The 18,860-nt window shown below is 39.3% G+C and overlaps 1 protein-coding gene across 1 annotated transcript in view; it reads left to right on the top strand.

The window, feature by feature from the left end:
* ADAMTS12 (ADAM metallopeptidase with thrombospondin type 1 motif 12) overlaps positions 1 to 18,860 on the top strand; it is a 151,111-nt gene that overhangs the window by 95,259 nt on the left and 36,992 nt on the right. The window contains exons 13-15 of the mRNA XM_066181043.1: positions 5,177 to 5,310; positions 12,977 to 13,097; positions 18,608 to 18,852. Coding sequence (XP_066037140.1) covers positions 5,177 to 5,310; positions 12,977 to 13,097; positions 18,608 to 18,852 — 500 coding nt within the window. The remainder of the gene's footprint in view (positions 1 to 5,176; positions 5,311 to 12,976; positions 13,098 to 18,607; positions 18,853 to 18,860) is intronic.

The following is an 18,860-nucleotide window of genomic DNA, read 5'->3' as shown; positions in this document are numbered from 1 at the left end:
GCATAAAGTGTTTATAGCAAATGTCACATACCTAAAGAGTCTTCTCTGTTGTGTAAATTGTAACTTTACAAGAGAACAAAGACATTTTCGAGTAGCTTATGATTTAATAAAACAACCAGCTTTAACAAGCAATCTCACAGAAAAGCAGTAAGTCACATCTTGCTGTTTCCTAGCCTATCAATTTTTGAGGTCTCAATCGAGAATTTTCTGGTTTAAATGACTTTATGCCTATTGGAGAACTTGCACAGTCCTGTTATGGAATTACTCTGGACCTCAGAAACCCATGTGCTCAAGCTGGAGCATCAGAATACTCCTGAGAGTTTTAAAATGGTGGAGACCTCCAAGTTCAAGGGTGATAAACTATCCAGCAGCCTGAGCAGGATATTTTCTGAATTTTTCTCATGACCCAGGGCCCTATTTTGACACTTCGGTCTGACTTCAGTACGTATCTACTTCTCTTTCCATCAAACTGACCCCATGTTTATTTATTTCATACCATTTGACAAATTCCATTTATATGAGTCTGATAGTTTCTCAGGACTTAACTTCCATCTATAAGTCCTACATTAAATCAAATAATTATCTTTATTTTCTGTATCAGTGCCAGAATCATTTAGTGTATGGTCAGATAGGGTTTGTGTTAAAAATGTTTTAAATTTCGTATTTCATCCAAAATATTTCTGTGTATCAATTAAGATATGTTCTGATAGAGTCACAGGAGCTGAGCTAACAGGATGAAATAATGTTTCTGCTGTCCTTGTTTGAAATTAAACTTTGTTTTGGAGCTCCAGGCTTGGTTAAAAGTGATAAGCAGCTTCACCTCAGCCATTTTGTCTCCTTGGTAATTGTCTTTTCTAATTTTCTTTGTTTGGAATTTCTTCAGCCAGTTCTGAGCTCTCACAGAGATGAGGGGTTGAAGAGAAGAGGCTCACCTCTTTTCTTCCTCGTGAAGTTGGGAAAGATATTGAAGCCTTATCTTCTTCTGGCAGACCTGTTAATCACATCCTTCTTAGTCAGGTTAAGCTGGATCCCTCCTGTATGTGAACTCATGGGAATCAGCTGTGAGGTAAACAAATTTAAATTGGGTAGAAAATATGTTCCTTTCTACTTATCTTCATGTTGCTCTGTTTACACTTGGTGAATCTGAACTTTTTAATAATATAGAGGAGAAAAATATCACATGACCAAATTTCAGGATTTTTCACTCAGTTTTGATGATTTGCTTCTTCAGTCCCATTCTGATTACAGATAAGTCACTGGGCCCTTAAGAGAGCTCTCTGACTTGGGATTCCATTATGTCTATGTTTCTTCTATGTATCAGGGGATTGATCATGTCTCTGGTCAAATCAGCAGCAGGTGTAAGATGTTGCCACCATGTGAAAAAAACAGGTTGTAATTTTTCTGGGCAGCTGAGTGTTGGTGGCACTTCAGCTAAAATCTGATGTCCAGCTAGAAGGCAGTGGAAGAAGGATGCAGCAAGACTGAAGAAGGTTTACGGGAGAGCACCATGAAAGTCATAATGTCCCTGAGAGGGACTTTTTACTAGGGCTAATAGAGATAGGACATAGGGAATGGCTTTAAACTGGCAGAAGGCAGGTTTAGATTAGATATAAGGAAGTAAATCTTTACTGTGGGGGTGGTGAGGAACTGGCACAGGTTGCCCAGAGAAGCTGTGGTGCCCCATCCCTGGAAGTTTTCAAGACCAGGTTGGATAGGGCTTTGTGGTCTAATAGAAGATGTTGCTGCCCATGGCTGAGGGGGGGGGGCTTGGATGATTCTTATGATTTCTCGAAGAACACAGATTGAGAAAAGCGAGTTTTGCTCTAGAAAGGGAAACTAGTGATTAAAATGCCAGCTACTCAGTGGAACATTTAATGAACGTTTAGCATGTGTGCCCCAGAGCTGGTAGAGATACATGGTCATTACTGAGAGCTCATAGATTGGATTTAATATTTCATGCATATGCTGGATTGCAGGAATTTATGTATATTTTGGCATAAAAGTTACAAAGATGACAACTTTTTTGTTAAAATCTCGTCATAATTTAATCAAGTTTACTGAAGTAACTGAAACTGAACCAGCTGCTTTAATGAGCTCCTTCTGAACCACCCAAGTGCTCCTATTCATCTGAGTTAAGTCTTTTTAGACTTTTGGGTCTGAAATAAGAAAAAAGGCTGAACTCAGTGCAAGTCTTCCACCATTTCAGGAAACATATTTGTTTTCCTTGTGTGTGAGTTTGGTATCTGTTCTGTGTTTAAAATAGTAGACCTTTGAAGGTCATTGGCTGATTCTGATGCAGTTTATTTACAGTCCTAGAAAAACAGAGCCAAGGTCCCTGAGCTCAACCATAATTAATAATAATGATAGGTAGACAGACAGATAGATAGATAATTTTAGATAGTGAATGCCAAATACAGTGCTAATATAATTTCCTCAGTGGTGGCCTAACCAGCCTTTCTGCAGATGAAAAATTAAATAAATATCAGATAGGATTGAGTTTTGGGTGGAGAAATAAATACCCTATAATTTGCAGAGGGACTCCATAGAAAACATATAGAAAGAAAAGCAATAACTATTTTGGGGTAGGGTTTAATTTTAGATCAGTTAACACAATTGGGAAAAACAGAAAAGCTTTCATACATAGAAAGCATTTTCAAGTATGAAAGTTTGTGTGGTTTTTTTTTTTTTTTACCTTTTATTTTGACCTAGTAAGGGAGTTATTTTTCTTTACAAACCGATTGTGAGTTATCGATGTACAGCATCACAGTTATGCCAGGAGTATTTCAGCACTGTCTGCTTCTTGTTCAGTGATTCCTGAAGTGAAATTGCTTGTTTTGTCAACACACAGCTAGGAGGTACAGATATTAAACTTCTGTTCTACATATTTCATTAGAAAAAAATGTAAAAGCTGAAATGGTTTTTTGTAAAATCTGTGTCTATCAGGGCAATTCTGAGCAGGTAACAGAGTACCTCAACTTGTAGGATTCTCCTTGTCATAAACATATTGTGCTTTGTATAGAAAAATGCTACATTGAGAAAGTAGGCAAGGTGAAGCAAAATTTAGAGCACTAAATTTTAATCAATTAATGGTTTATTGATTAATTTATTAATCAATTAAATCACACAGCCAGAAAAAGAATTCTGCAGACAGAAGTAAAATCACTTGTATCCTTTAACATGACAGCTCTTATCAAAACAGCTGATGAGTGTTACGGCTGGCAGCTTTCACAGAGGGGCTGAGGGTTGGTGAGGATTACAAACTTTGTGTTCTTGCCTGAAAAAGTTTTTTAGCTCCATCCCCACTGCTATTCTTGAACACAATTTACATCAGCTGGAATTCCACCAGTTGTATAACCGTGGTCCATGCATGTGCTCTGGATCTCATCACTGTTGCAATTTAGGAAGGTATTTTTGTTTAAGCCAGAAGCACAACATTGGTGACAGACCTAAGATGCCATTCTAGCTCTACTGACAAGAGGGGAAAAAAAGCCTTCATTAGGGTTTTGAATTTCCTTTACTGTTCTGGGTTTGTGTTTTTTGTTTTTTGTTTTTTGTTTTTTTTATTTGTTTTTGTTCTCAGTTCTGTAGTTTTTCTTTTTACACGAATGAGATTCACAGAACAAAGCTCAGGCTGTGCAGGATTCAGTTTTTAAGCTGCAAGAACTTTGAGGGGAGGAGCTGTAGTCACCTCTGTACTGTGTCGTTTTGTGTGTATGTTGGTGCTGTACAAACCAGAGTAATGAGAGCAAATTTTCCTCCTTCAAAAGCATAAATCCTTTTGTTGGAAATTAATTAGTTTATTTGCATTATCAGAAGTTTGCATTTCTCTCACTACCAAAAATTTCTTTAAACACAGTTCTGTCTATGACACAGACTAAGACAACAAAGGAGGAAAAGATAAAAATAAATTCATCAACCAGGATGGAGAAGGCTTATAGTTACCCTGCATCCCTCTGAGACCAAGGGAGCAGCTTCTGTCAACTCTGTCAGGCACAGGAGGAAACCCACTCAGCATTAGCACCTCCACAGCACAAAGGGAGATAGTTTTAAAATCATTCAATAATGGTGCCTTGAAGTCACTGCTGACTGGTGGGTTTAAGGGCCACTGCTTTTCTCAGCAAAGTATTTCAGGTTGCTGAGCATGAACAAATTGCTTTAGTGCTGGGTTAGACTGGGGTCTTTGAATAGACCAAAACCTGAAGACAAGTCTTCTGTTGATGTCCTTCATTAACATGACAGTGGATGATTTTTAATTCAGTCAGATAGTTCAGGTTCTACTGGAGAGTTTTCAGAGAGTGTTAAGGCAGGGTTTATGTCTGTCTTTGCTTTAACCCTGATTTCAGCTCTTCCATGCACACAATTTATTTATCAGACTTGTGTCCTTAGTCTCTCTGATGTCTCAGTTTCAAAATCTCCGGTTCTCAAGGACCAGTGTCTGTCTGTTAGACAGGGAGGTTGGTGATTGGCTCTTCTTATTCCATAGATGGAATAGATTAAGGCCCTGATCCATCACAGAAAATCTTGTTTCAGAGGCCACTGGTTGCTCTTGCTACAGCTTTTCTCTTCTGTGGGACATCTATCTGAAAATAGCCTGTCTGTCAGACTTGCAATATTATCCCTATTTCATAAGTTGTCAAGCAGGGAAAAAAAGAATGTTTGAAATTATTTAAGTTGCCAATAGGTAGATGAAAAGGATGAATGATGCAGAGGATCAGAAGCAAGCAGCTGACTGCTCTCTGAGAGAGGCTGTCAGCGGTGATGAAAAGTTTAAATTACCTCTGAAATTACTCAGTAACCAGCTGATAGAAAACTTTTTTGTCAGTGTCCTTGGCAATCCCACCCCTTCACTGATGACTGCTGGATTTTCTGGTTCCTCATCCCTTTCTCCATCACAGCTCATGGGCTCCTTGCAGCCTCACTCAGCAGTGGCTGCTGATGTACCAGCCATGGAAAGCATGCAGGTGTGAGGGCACCAGCCTCCACCTGCTTCCCACAAATACACAAGTGCTATTTATCAGGCCTCTGTCACCCTGGGTCTGCTGAATTCTTCTAATTCTGCCAATTCTGGCAAATGGCAGGAAAAGTGAGGGCCCTGCCATCAGCAAAGACCCTGCGTGTTGCACTTCAGTGTCCTGTTGATGTATTGCCTGAGTGAGTGTTCTTGTTTTCCTTTCAGCAAACCCCTGTGAGCTCCACTGTCGCCCAGTAGATGGCCATTTTTCAGAGAAGATGCTGGATGCAGTCACTGATGGTACTCCTTGCTTTGAAGGAAGGCACAGCCGAGATATCTGTATTAATGGCATGTGTAAGGTATTGGGTATGTTTGCATGTTTCTTTCTCTACAATTTAATTTTAAAAAGCTATGGGAAAATGCTTAACCATTTTTTTTGGTAGGATCAAGGCCAAGTAGTCCATTTTATCAGATTTTTATAGCAAGTTTATAACAAAAGCTTTCCAAGTAGATGTGAATAATTTCCACCCTTTTCAATGAGTCTATTAGACTGACTGCTGATTACTTTTGGTGCCTTTTAAATTCTCTCGGTTTTGCCCATTATTTTAAAACATCAGTTCAAGAAAGTCTGTTTCTGGTGAGACGTTTTCACAAAATATTGTAGCTTTAGGGTTGTAATTGATGTCACCATTGTCCATGGGTTTTTTATGAAAATGCAGTTTAACGACGTACATGTAGCTCTTCTGAGCTGTCTTTTAATAGGATCAGACTTTACAGTGGAGGGCAGTAAAAATTATTTTAGTTTACAACATTGAATTGAATAATGTTGTACAATGAGTTATTGTATAACACTATTGTACAATGAGATAATGGGTAAACACAGAGTATATGGCTCAATAATGTGTTTTGAAGAATAAGTATAATGGTCTCTACATATTCTGTGTGCTGGTAGCAGATTTCCAGGATCACATGTGTGTCCGTATGGCATTTGAAGGAGTGTTCTATAAATTCTGTAACCTCCACAATCATAGCACTGCTTTTAGTCAATTTCTCATAAATAAAATGAGTACTTTTCTTGTAGAGGATATATTTACATCTGTGGTTTCTTTCTTCAAATTGAGGGTTTGTGTCCTTTACCTCCTTGAAGCCTGATAGCTTTTTTGCTTTTAGCATCTTTGGAAACAAAAGCAGGACTTGGTGGAAGCTACATTAGCTTATCCAGTATGGGAGTTGTACGCTCAAAGTATAAAAATGCAACTAAAAAGGACTTCAAGAAGTTGTCTGTTGCATCCCTTTACAAATTACATTACTTTTTTGACATTTTTCACATTATTTTCTTAAAGACTCTGGTGATGGAAACTTTGCATATTTTATTAGGTGTTTGGTACACCCTCTTTTTAAACTTCTACTTTAAAACTTTTTAAACTTCTAAACTAGTGACCCAGAGACCAGTAATAAAAGATGCGTTTTCAGTTTTCCTTGCAAGATTTGCATTTATGAAAGGGAGTTAGCAAGATCCTGCTCAAGTTCACAGTGAAGAGATCCTGCTTATCTTTGCTGAGAGCCAGGATGGGCCTTTGAACTATGATGGCTTTTAACGGTTCAAGCCAGAATGAATCATATCTTTACCATATTGAAACATATAGTAGAGGCTGCATACCATAGCAGTGCTTTTGAACTTCTCTTAGAAGAGACCAATTACTAAATTCAGAAGGGCTGTCCTTGTGAAACATTTATTTTCTGATTTCCAGCCCATCTGGACTGGGATCATTGTGATTAATTTTAGTTTTCATATGCTTTCCGTATTGAAACCTTGCCTGTGGCAATTCAGATTTATACCCATTTTAGAGGTAGCAAGACTCAATTAATCCAAATTGAGAGATCAGAGGTGAAAGGGAAGCTAATCTTATTGCAGTTTGTGGAGCCCAAATACTTCAGCATTAACAGTTCTGTGAACCCAAAGCCTTTCTGAGAAATTCCCTCCAAGGCTGTCAATGTTTCACATGGTGACTGCTGCTTCACATCTCCTGGCAAACAGTTTCATTTGGAGGCAGAATCACAGAATAAACAATATAGCCATGCAAAATGAGACAAAATGATGAATAGGTAACCCAAACAGCTCACAGTATTGAAAGATAGCATGCTTTCATCTGAAATAGGAGAACCTTTTTCATATATCTTCATCTGATTTACTAGTATTTGAGTCCAGCTAGCTAAACACAATAGATACACTACAGGTCATGGAGAAAAAATCAGGAAATGTGTTTTATATAATTAGTCTGGTCCATCATTCTCGTAGTTTGATTGCAGCATGTTGCTAAGGATACGGAATAGCCATTCACAAGTGTTAAAGTGCTGTTCTGGTTTTTAGAACTGTATCTCACAAGAACACTTCACGTTTGTCCTGAGTACTAAAATAACATTTCATTTTGGTCTGAAATTGAGAAAAAAATTAAATTAGTGAGATATTAGATCCACTGTCTAAATTGCTCACATATGATTGGTGTGTAGAGTAGCTATTTTTTATCAAGCGAGTTCAGGGTTTTCCTCCTGGGTATATCTAAACAAGATAGATCCAATAAAGAATTTCATCCTCTAAATTCATCTGCTTTCAGTTTGATTTTGCAGTTTGTCATGAATTTGTTCATGACATCTCAAATCATCAAGCTACACTACGACTAGTTTGGCTTTGTTCAGAGCAATCAGAGAAACTGATCTTTCCTTGATGGCTAAATATAGATTGAGATGCTTCGTTTTAGCTACCTGAGGTATACTGGATGCTTTCATAGCTGGCCTATGTAACAAAGACACAATGTGTATCTTCAAGTGAGAAGTACAGGCAGGGCACTGACTCACTTTGTCGTTTTAATTTTTCCACTATCTCCTGATATTTTAGAAGTGCTGCCCATGCATCAGTGCTGAAGGAAGGTACTGTTAGCATGGTATTCCATTAGAACTTTTCCGTTCAAAGACAAACTAAAATTGTTAATGTGTTTGAAGGCCTGACCTATAAAATAGCTGGGTCCTCTCTCGACGTTGACCTTACACAGAAGAAGAGTTCTGTCAGGAGATCTGACAAGATCTGTCAATAACTTAATCTCAAATCATCAAGCTATACTATGACTAATTTGTTTTTAACTGCATTCCTTAGCACTCATTTTTCAGTTGTCCTTTCCCCCCTTTTATTTAGAACATCTTTAAAGCACATAGCCTGTATTCCTGTGCTTAAATTATACCCACTACTGCACTCTTAATTTTTTCTCACTAGGTGTTCCCCCAGTGTTAGAGTGAAGATAATGCCACCAGAGGATGGTTGTTTAACACTGATACATTCATAAATGGGGATTTTTGATTAAGTACAAGCCATCACATCATCTACAAGTGAAGACTGACATGTTCTTTCCACAGGAGTGTGCAGATACTGAGGGTGGAGGATCTGGTATCTCCAATGTTTCTAGCAGCCATTCATCTCCTGCACAGAATTTTTATAGGCTTAAGTGACCTTCAGTCATGCAGATCTGTGGTCTGCTCTCTGAGGCAATTCACAGTTATGATTTTGAGAGACTAACATTGTACTGAAGAATTACACAGCTTTGTAGTACTAGGGAAGGAACCATTTTTTTCTCTTAATGAAAAGCAGATTACACAGCTTGGATTTTTATGCAGTAGCTTTACTGCTTCTCACTATGGTTCAGCTTCCTTCTCCCACTGCTAGTCCAACAGGACATTTGATTCAGACTCACATAGATAAATTACTGGCAACAGGGCACATTTCTCTCTGTTTGTAGTGGTTTGAAAGCAAAACCAGTGAGACACTCCAAGTCAGAAATACAATTTAATAGGAAGAGAAAAAAAAAGAAGTAAAATAAAATAAATGCAATAATACAAAAGACTGCTGACAGAGTCAGAATACAACCTGACACCCTATTGGTCAGGGTGTTGGAAAAAGTCCAAAACTAAGCCCTCCTGGAGTGGCAGATGTGGTCCTGTTGGAAGTAGAGGTGGTCCTGTTGGAAATAGAAATGGTCCTGTAGAGAAAAAGGGTCCAGAGATAGGTCCAGCCTTCCTTTGGGAGTCCTGTGGGAACACTGGATGTCTGGTGACACCTGTTGCTCCTTTTTATCTAGATGGAAATGGTTTGGCTCCTCCTCCCTGGGTAGACCATCTGACAATGGAATGATGTAATGTGTCATGTCATTGGTGAGCTTTGATGGCCCATTAACAGAAGATATCCCCACGGAGGTAGTGGAAGACTGAGCAGAGATAAGAAACAATACCCCACCCGGTTTTAACAGCTGGCTTATTATCAGAAAAGGCAGTTACCCCCTCCCTTCTGGAGCTACAACAGATAAAGAAAAAAAAAACACCTCCCCAACTGGGTTTCAACAGATGGGATAGAATAACCTTTTTTTTTGGTTACAAAACCCAAGACACCATTCAGGGCAATATCATGGCCAATGTGAAGTAAACATGGTTTCTTTATTTGAAGACTCAGTGGGGGAGAGAAAAAAAGAAGGAAGATATTAAAGTTCAATGTAGCATTCACATAATGGATATTCAGGCAGTACATCCACGCCATATCCTTTAGTGACTGCAGGGACTTTGTATCTGCCCTCCATTGCCAATGTGACACAAAAGCCTCTCCCTCTGGAAATGGAAACAGGGCAATATCTCTGACTGTTTTCCCTTTAGTCACTGAGCAGCAGGAAATAAATTGTTTCTCCTTCCTGTAATTCAGCCGGGCAGTTCAGGTCATTACATCCGCTTCTGCACTGTGTGCTATCACCAGAAACAAAGCTGATCTCTGATGCATTAAAGAAAGGCTCATGGTGAGTGGGACAATGGCAAAGGGCTGCAGGAGGGATGCTAAGTTGTATTGCCCATGCCATGGCACACAGTGGTTCCTGTTACACAGCATGGTTCACAGGCAGAGGGTGCACAAGGACAAATGTGTGTAAAAAAATCAGAGCCTAATTGCTGCTGATATTCTTTCCTGCTTTATAACCTGCATTAATCTCCAGAACTCCCTTAGCAACTGTTTGTCAGAAACTCATCATAGAGTCATAGCATGGTTCAGGTTGGATTGGACCTTAAATATCATCTAGTTCTGGGCTGCAAGTGCACATTAATGGGTCATATTGACCTTCTCGAAAGTTTGAGGCATGTTCAGAAAATGCAGCAAGTGCATCCACAAGAATAAGAATAATGAGGAAAGTAAGTAAAAAGCAGAATGAAACATCTTGGAATTATTCTAATGGATGGCAAAAATAATGTGGTATTCACTGGAGTGGTAAAGGCAAACATGGTCTGGAAATTAAAGTTAATGGAAATGTATCTAGAGTAAATGAATGCTGTTCATTCTGACACATCAGAATATTGCTTTGTGTTGGTTTTTAATAGCTTTGTAAGATGAGGTCCTGCTGTTAGAAGTGAAGGTCATGGCAGCACCAGCAGCACCCCAGGGCTGGGGAATAAAACAAAGCCTTTATTTACTGTAGCAGAGTAAATTGTCAGGCCTCCCTCATTCTTGCCTCATTCCAAAACCCCAGGAATGTATAGGAATGTTGCATATATAGATAAGGGACACGTCTGATCATATACAAACTGTTTCTAATATCAGAAGAACACTGGAACACAAACTTCTGCTGTTATTATTGGAAGGGACAAAGGGATTCCCTTCATATCACAACAGTGCCATATCTTGATGCCATAGATCTGTTGCTAAAGGAAATGGTGTAGTGGGAAAGATCTGAGCTGATGGAGAACAGCCCATGCAGAAGCACTGATTGGCACTGCTGAGGCAGGGAAGTGATGATACTGTGGTGCTGCCATCTTAATTAGAGCCAGGGCTGCAGCAGTTCTAATCAGAACTAATTAGTTAAACTTTTGGGGGTTTTTACATCACACTGCTTGGAAGGAAAGTATGCTCAGAGATGTTCGTTTCAAAGTATCTGATTGACTGTGTGAACTAGATAAATTAATTCTCTGTGCAGCCTCTCAAACAAGAAGGCACAATAAATAAAGATGGACAGAAACCTTTTCCAAAATATGAATTTTCTTCCAGAAAATGATAATTGGGCAAAAATTATGCAATTTGAAGACAAGTAATTTTTAGAGAAGTTCAAAGGAGAAGCTTCCAGCAGTCATTCATCTTATTTTCTAATAGCAAAGTACAAAGCAAAAGGGTTCCATGTTCAGACTTTGTCCACCTTTCTGTTCAAGTGTATATGTGCATAGTATAGAAAATAAACTTTAACTTCCATGACTCTCCAGAGTGTCTTATTGTTTCTCTGGTCTAATCATAAACCAGATAACTATGACTTCACTGTTTGCAGATGATTAACAGATGTACTGATAGTACAGTAGATGTACTGTGGTATGCATCACTCTGAGAAAACAGCAACACTAGAGCCTCTCTAAATTATTAGGAAGTATCAAAGATAAACTGGTGCAGGGACAGATCTGAACTCTTGGAAAGATTAAGAATCATCCTGTTTGTGTAGCAGTGGCATCTGTGTATTCTGAATAGTTATTAAATACATCCTTGGTCAAATAAGTACATACTTTGAGGCAAAAAGTTAGTCACCTTGCTAACGCATCCTGTAACCTTCTGTACTGCTCCTAAGTGTGGTCCTTGGTGCCAGGATCTGTCTATGTGCAAGACATTACAAATCCTTTCATTTTTGAAAGTGGCCTTCACTGAAAGAAGGGAGAAGCTAAGGCTGCCGCAGAACCTTTTGGCATGGCTGTGACTTTTCAAAGCTGGTGTGAAAGGTGCTGGATATGAATTGGCAGTAAGTGATGGATGGCTGCATCTTTTTTTTGAATCTTCTTTAAAGTGATGCAGTTTGGCATCATCTGTGGCTTGAGGCCTTTCCTTGCTTCTGTTTTTCAGAGTTTCTCTAATTGTTCGTTACATCACTGGCACTTACACAAATGTTGAGGTGTTTCTTAAGCTGAAAATAATAGAAAAAGACTAGAGAATGCAGGAGTCTGTATATCTAGGTTACTCTAATAGATGGGTTTTCCTGCCAGAAGCTTGCAGAAAATTATAGTAGGTGATGTACTGAAGGTAATATAGGATCAATATCAAAAAGGTTCATACATCAGATTTTCTTACATCAAGAGGGTGTTAGACAAGTTGGCAGGTATAGCACCTGAAAGCTTATTTTGAGAAAAATCAACTGAGAAAACCTCTCTTGGAGTGACTTAGTGATACTGTACCCCCTATCTCAAACTGAGACAAAACATTTACATACTACCAGACTTCTGGCTATTCCTCTATATCACATGCCTTCAGGTATCTTAGATACTGTTAACAACCACTAAATGTTGGACATTATGTTGTTTTGCAATCTTGCTTGTTTTTGAAAAAAGGCAGAAAAAAATCCTGAAACCAAATGAAAGTTCTGTTGAAATTTAACATTAGACCACAGAATTTTTGGGCTGGACAAGGAAGAAGTTATTTCCTGACTCAGGATGAATAAGTTTTTGTCTGACTTTCTCCCTGTAGCAAGCATAAACTGGAAAATCAGTCTTTACTAGAACTTGACCCACTCTATCTTGACCCATGCCCCTATGCCGGCAAGCTGGAAAGTCATGGATTTAAACCTTTATGCCTGCTGAAGAGTTTCACTTTGCCAGCGAGGTTGACTGTAGCAGAGGTTCTGTGCTGTGAGATGGCCACAAAAAGCTGGCAGAAATTTCTGTTCTTGTACTGCATTGTATTCCCAGGAATCTGTGGATGGCTCTATGATGTAAGAAAGCAGACACAAATCCTAGATGTAGTGGCCAGTCCCAGATAATAAGGCCATTTGGGTGGCACATTTCTGTCTCAAGTAATTGGTCATTACTGTATGTTTTGTGACGTGGTGATGGTTCTTGTATGTTAATTTGTTTTTCACCTTGGTGTAATACACTGTACAGGATATATACTACTCCCCTTCTCACAAGTGCAGTAATAGATGAGCTCTCAGTAATTCGTTCTGGAGGCTGCATTTATTCTGAGACTGTTTTTCCTTCTAGGCTGTTGGCTGTGATTATGAGATAAATTCCAATGCAACAGAAGACCAGTGTGGAGTTTGCCTGGGAGACGGCTCTGCTTGTCACACAGTGAAGATGATGTTTAATCAAAGTGAAGGATTTGGTAATATGGATTGTTCCTTTAAATTGGTGAAGTCGTTTCTCTATGTAAAAATGATAAAAGTGCTTCTCATTTGTCCTGGTTTAGGGCAAATTTGGGAGGAAACTTCCAAGTGGGGTCCCTCTAGAAAGCAAAATTCAAACAGCCCCTCCCCCAGCTGGTTCATGAAAAGATTTCCTTGGTGAAAAGTGGAAAAACCTGTTTATTTAACAAGCAAAGTATTCAAAAGCATTAAAAAAATCATTAATGCTAAGCAATACAACCTCTTGCAGTTCTGAAGAGATGGAAAATCCAGAAAGTCCTTGTTGTGGGATGTAGCTCATCTCGTTCAGTCCCTTATCAGTCCCTCCTGTGCTGGAAAATGCCACGTCCCAGGCCCCGGTGGGACACAGGTGTGAACTCCCGGTGCTCTTCGGGGTTTTCAGTCCAGAGCAGGCTGATCAGTTCCAAGAAAAAGAAAAGCCACAGTCTGGGGAACTTCTCTGCCTCAGCTAGCTAGAAGCTAACTAAAAGCAGAGAGCTCTCTCCTGCTGTCCATGCTGCAGACAAGGCAGTCCGTGAGGAGGATGAGGGGAGCAAGCGCAGGGTCTGCAAACAGACTGCAGCGTCTTCTCCCCTTTTCGCTCTTGAAGCCCCTCAGGAAGGTGCAGAACTTAATATCCAGCATAAACAGAGCAGACAGTTGGAGATACAAGCATCATAAAGTCACCCCAGGACATAATTGAAATTTGAGTGATCATCTGCATAGGAAATTGTAAATGAATGTTTCAGTGAATCATACTTCTGTCAGAAAAAAAATGCATGCTCTGTGCTTATTAAGTGCCCCTTGTCTTACAAAACTTGTCAGAGACCCGAGAGGTCCTACGCAAGTTATGCAGTTAACAACAAAATCCAAAAGTGCATTTGCAAAGTGAATGTAGTTTGCCATCTTGAAACATCTGGACCTAACATCTGTAAAGGGGAAAGCACCAAGCAAATGCTCGAGTGAGTGGCTTGGGGATTTATTTCTGAGCATCATAAAAGGGAGAAGAGTAACTCCTTGCAGGGCTGAAGTGGGATGAATAAGCCCTTGGGGGACTGAGTCTGACTTCACTGATGGTAGTGAGACATTCAGGCTTTAAGTTGACTTGCGTGGGATGAATGGGAGATAGAGTCTGGAAGCAGGAGTGGGACTAAAAATGAGTAAGAAATACGGCAGTGAGCTGGAGATGAAGGGAGGGCTGAGATGAACAGCTTTCAGTGGCAGACCAGGACAAGAGGGGCAGAGGTGAGAAGAGAAGGCATTGAGGAGTTATGCTTGGAGTAAGGTCTGCAGCTGAAGAAGGAGGCTGATGCAGAGATGAGAAGTCTCAAAATCAGTAACTGGTACCATTTTACTGAGGGGGGTGAAATTGCAGTACCTTAGACTGACTTTAGGGTTTGTGGGGTTTTTTGAATACGATAGTTCTGCCTTGCACAAGTATGATTCTGGCTACTAATTTAGAGCTAGTTTGACCAGATTTTCCAAAGCTTGGGGTAAAATCTGCTTTAATATTTCAGGGGTTTTTTCTGTACTTGAGAGTGCTTTCCTTCTCTTTGTGTTGCAAAGGTGAGCTGTGAAGACAACTGGAATCCTGAAGCAGTGAAGGTTTCATACAAAGGAAAATCTAGAGTTCACTCTCTTTCAATACAACAGTAATCCTTCAGCCTCTAATCTTCTGCTTCTGCAAATCTAAAATTCACTCTGCCTTTGAATGTGTGGGAGCTTTCCAAGGCTAAAGATGTGAACTTTATTTCTGAATAACAATTTTACGTAAAAGGTCCAGTACTGTAACTTATAAAAGAATAAGTGCCTTTTATTTTATTTAAATTAATTTTGTGTTTTATATTTACTTAGTTTTTCCTTGCCACAAGATTCAGTCAGCCTCACTGACAGGTGTTGCTGAGGGATACTGAGTGTTAAGTAAAATTATTTCAATGCTTTCTTTAGATTCAGTAAAAAACCTATTGATTCTGCAGATTCTCTCCCTTCTCTGTGCATTGACTCCATTGCAGATGGAAAAAGGAAAAATGTCAGGCATGTCAGAGGTTGGTGGGCTCTTCAGGACAACATGTGGATTTCACTGATGTGCACAAGTGTTAAAACTGGGAAAAGGAAAAAAAGGCTTTGTTCACAATACCTGTTTACTTTTTGTGTCTGACAGATACATTGTCAGTGGTTTGTCAGATTTTATGGCAGAGTGGCTGCTGAGCAGTTTATGTAAACATAGAAACTTCAGGCCCATGGATTCACCATAGGTAACAAAACTGTACCAAAGCATGCTGCCAGTCACTGGCAAAGAAGATTTGAAAAGGTTTTCTGTGTCCAGTGGCATAGAAAAATACAAACACAAAGCTAATATATTCTGATTTAAATTTTTGTTCAGAGCCTCAGTCCAGCAGGGCCCTTCTTGGTCCAGTGCTGCAGCAGTGTGTGTTGTCTGACTGAGTTGACTCAGTTGCCATGACTAATGAAATGCTAGGGAAGAGTTTTAATAATTCAGCCTTTCACTGAAGGTGAAAGGCAGGGTGATCAGTTTTGCCTGAGGAAGCCTTCTTAGAAGTCTTCTTATAAGTTGTACTGCCTCGTGGTCAGAAAGAAAAGCTTTGAAATCTGTATTATTACTTATATTTTCTTTAAAAGTCTCTGTTTTTCTCATGTATGAAAAAATGGGAATAGCAATCCAGGGGCATCCAACAGAGCCACAGGCGTGGCTGCATCATCTTTATAATGGCTTCTATTGGAGTTTCATGGTGGAAAACAAATCAGAGGTCTAATATGAACACAGTGTCTCAGCTGTTGACATTAATATTGGCCACCTTGTTTTCTGGGAGTTTGTTTGAAAATCATTTAAGTTGCTTCTACTGAACTTTGGTGGCAGAAAGGTTGCGGCAACAGCTGGGCATGGAAAAGGAAGAAGGTCAAGCCTGGGCAGAGAAGTCATGATAGTGTCTAGAGCTTGGTTTAGAGGAAAGTTGTGCCTCAGGAATGTGTATTTTTAAGAGAGGCTTGCAAAAGCCTGGAGTGTAGGAAGGTGAGCTGTTGTGATAAGGACAAACAGTCAGACCTGGTCATCATTTGATCATTAGCAATGCTGTGCTAATGGCCTGAGTAAAACTGTTATTTTCTCACAGAAGTGGGAAAGGAGAAACAACTTTTTCAGTCCTTATAGAGCTGTGCATACAGCAAGCATTTCATGATTTTGTTCATGTCTGTTTTGGGAGCATATAGATTTAATTTTCATTAAAAAGGGAAGGATTAATAGCATCTGAGGGTTGCCAATTCACAGGTGTGCAGAAGCACCCAGAATAGGGTTGCTCCAGGATTTAATGAGCCCAGTGTGTAGGTAAGACAGCTGACAATTTGACTGTTACTGACTCTTGGATCTTTAGATCCTTCTCAAATGAAACCACATAACCAGGAACAATTACATAAACACCATCCACAAAAATTTAAACAAAAATTTATTATGTTGAGTGACAAACTCAGAAGCTTGCTGCTGATTAGCTTTCCTTTCAAAATCAGATAGTGTTTATTGGGAATCAGAGAGAGGCTCTGGGAAATCAGGAAGTAATTTAGCTGGTTGTGAGGGCCAGGGGGAAGGCAGTGTGATACACTGAACAAATGGTAACTTCCCTTACCAGACAGTTGCAATTCATTTGAAATAAGGTTAATGAGCAGCAGCAGGTGATTCAGACAAAAATAACTGTGCAAAATCTTGAAAGGATATACTGATTTTGTTTTGCAATGGAACAAAAATTGTTTTACAGTTTTTATGCTTTGTGTTTTGAACAACTGTCATTCTAACTTAATTTAAAAAACCTAAAAAAACCTCAACCCAACCCTACTGTAAAAGGACACCAGCATTACAAAGCCAAGCTGTCAGGATGTGACATAATTAAGATTTTCCATGCTGTGTTAATTTGTCTTGGTTGTAAGTATGCCTTCTAATCAAACCTTTAGTTACATGATCACACACTGTGTTCATAACATGTCTTCACTGAATGAATAGAACATTTGGGAGAATCATTAGACTTGGTTACTTAGAATAGACCTAGACCACTGATTTCCTGAAAAATAAAAATCATTCAGTGGGCTTCCAGGTTTTGTTACTTCATTCACTTAGAAAAAAATGTTTGGATTTCCACAGTCAGTCTAGGAGACTTGCAAAGGTAACATTCAGAAAATGCTCCTTCTTAAACATCAATCACTAGAAATCCATATATATAATTAGATATTATCCACGTAATTAGGAAAGACCTGAAGTAGACAGAGTCTGTTTTGTACCACATGCAGCACATGAAATTTTAACCAATATTTAATACACCACAAAAGAGCTACAAAGAAAATTCAGATGTTAAAGACTCTTATTTACAGAAGCAGGTTGTTGTACAGCATATAAGTAGTTCTCGTAGGTGAAGAACATTGATACTGAAGATTGCTTAGCATGCCCAGTGTGGTTTATCTCACTCGTGTGAGTGAGTAATCAAAGGTGATAAGCTCATTTCACAAGCTGAACAAGATGTGAGTCTCAGAATTTAATTCATGACCTCAGAAGGGTGTGATGAGAACTGGGGAACTCATGTTCCAGTCTTGAAGTAAACCAGCACAAAATGCAGCTCACACTCCCAGTGCAGCAGCTTGTAGCAATGTCATCCACTTAATTTCTAGAGCTCAGCTAGGGGCAGTAACAAGAGAGCTACCTGTGTTTGTGTTCAAGTTCATGTGAACTTCCTATTTTTATGATTTGGTGGCAGCAACAACAGCAGCTTCCTGTAAGGTGAGAAGCACAGATTCTGCTGTCACATTCTGCTTGTGATGTGAACAGAATTCTGTAGTAGATGCTTTGGGTCATTCTTAACACACAGACCAAAAATCTCTAAACAGATACCTACACATGAAGAGACCTTGAACTTTGTTATGAAAACTGATCGTTTATTTTAAAAATGTGTTCACTTTATAGTAGTAATTTGAGGCATTTGAATAACATTCTTTTCGTTGTCGTAGTAAGACAGACAGTCACAGAGAAGTTAAGTTCCTTAAGAGAAGGTATGTGGAATTCCGTACATACCTGTACACTGGGTACAGATGAAAATATTCTTTGGAAACTGAAAAAAATCTTTCCCACAACAGGCTGTTAACTTGCTGGAACTCCTTGGCATTTCTCCAGATTACAGTATGCCAGAGCCTTTGGGCATTGTTGTGGGAATGTTGATGCTCATATGTGGAGTAGATTTCCCCCGGCACAGCTCAGAAAGTCATTCATCACCGCATCCCTTCTAAATGCCACTGGCATTGCCTAAACACTCTTCCCCAGCTGATACTAGAAACCCTGACTTGGAAAGTCACACTATTAGCAAACTGAAACACTAGCTCTGTGACAGCACATTTGTGTATTTTTTCAAGTAAAGCTGTTGTTTTAATCATCTTACGAGTAAGTAAAATGCACTGACATTTCTCTTGTTCATCTCCATAAATTCTTCTTGTCTCTTAGGATATGTTGATATTGGGCTAATTCCAAAAGGCGCAAGGGGAATCAAAGTCATGGAAGTTACAGAATCAGGAAATTTCCTTGCTGTGCGAAGCAAAGACCCAGAAAAATACTACCTGAATGGAGGCTTTATCATCCAGTGGAATGGTGAATACAAAGTGGCAGGCACAATATTTCAGTATGACAGAACAGGAGATCTAGAAAATCTGACTGCTCCAGGACCCACCAATGAATCAATATGGATTCAGGTAAACAG

This window comes from Chamaea fasciata, unplaced genomic scaffold (genome assembly GCF_029207755.1).
Source record: "Chamaea fasciata isolate MVZ Bird 193981 ecotype frontalis unplaced genomic scaffold, bChaFas1.0.hap1 SCAF_4, whole genome shotgun sequence".
Lineage (NCBI taxonomy): Eukaryota > Metazoa > Chordata > Aves > Passeriformes > Sylviidae > Chamaea > Chamaea fasciata.
This window is presented reverse-complemented; position numbering and strand designations above follow the sequence as displayed.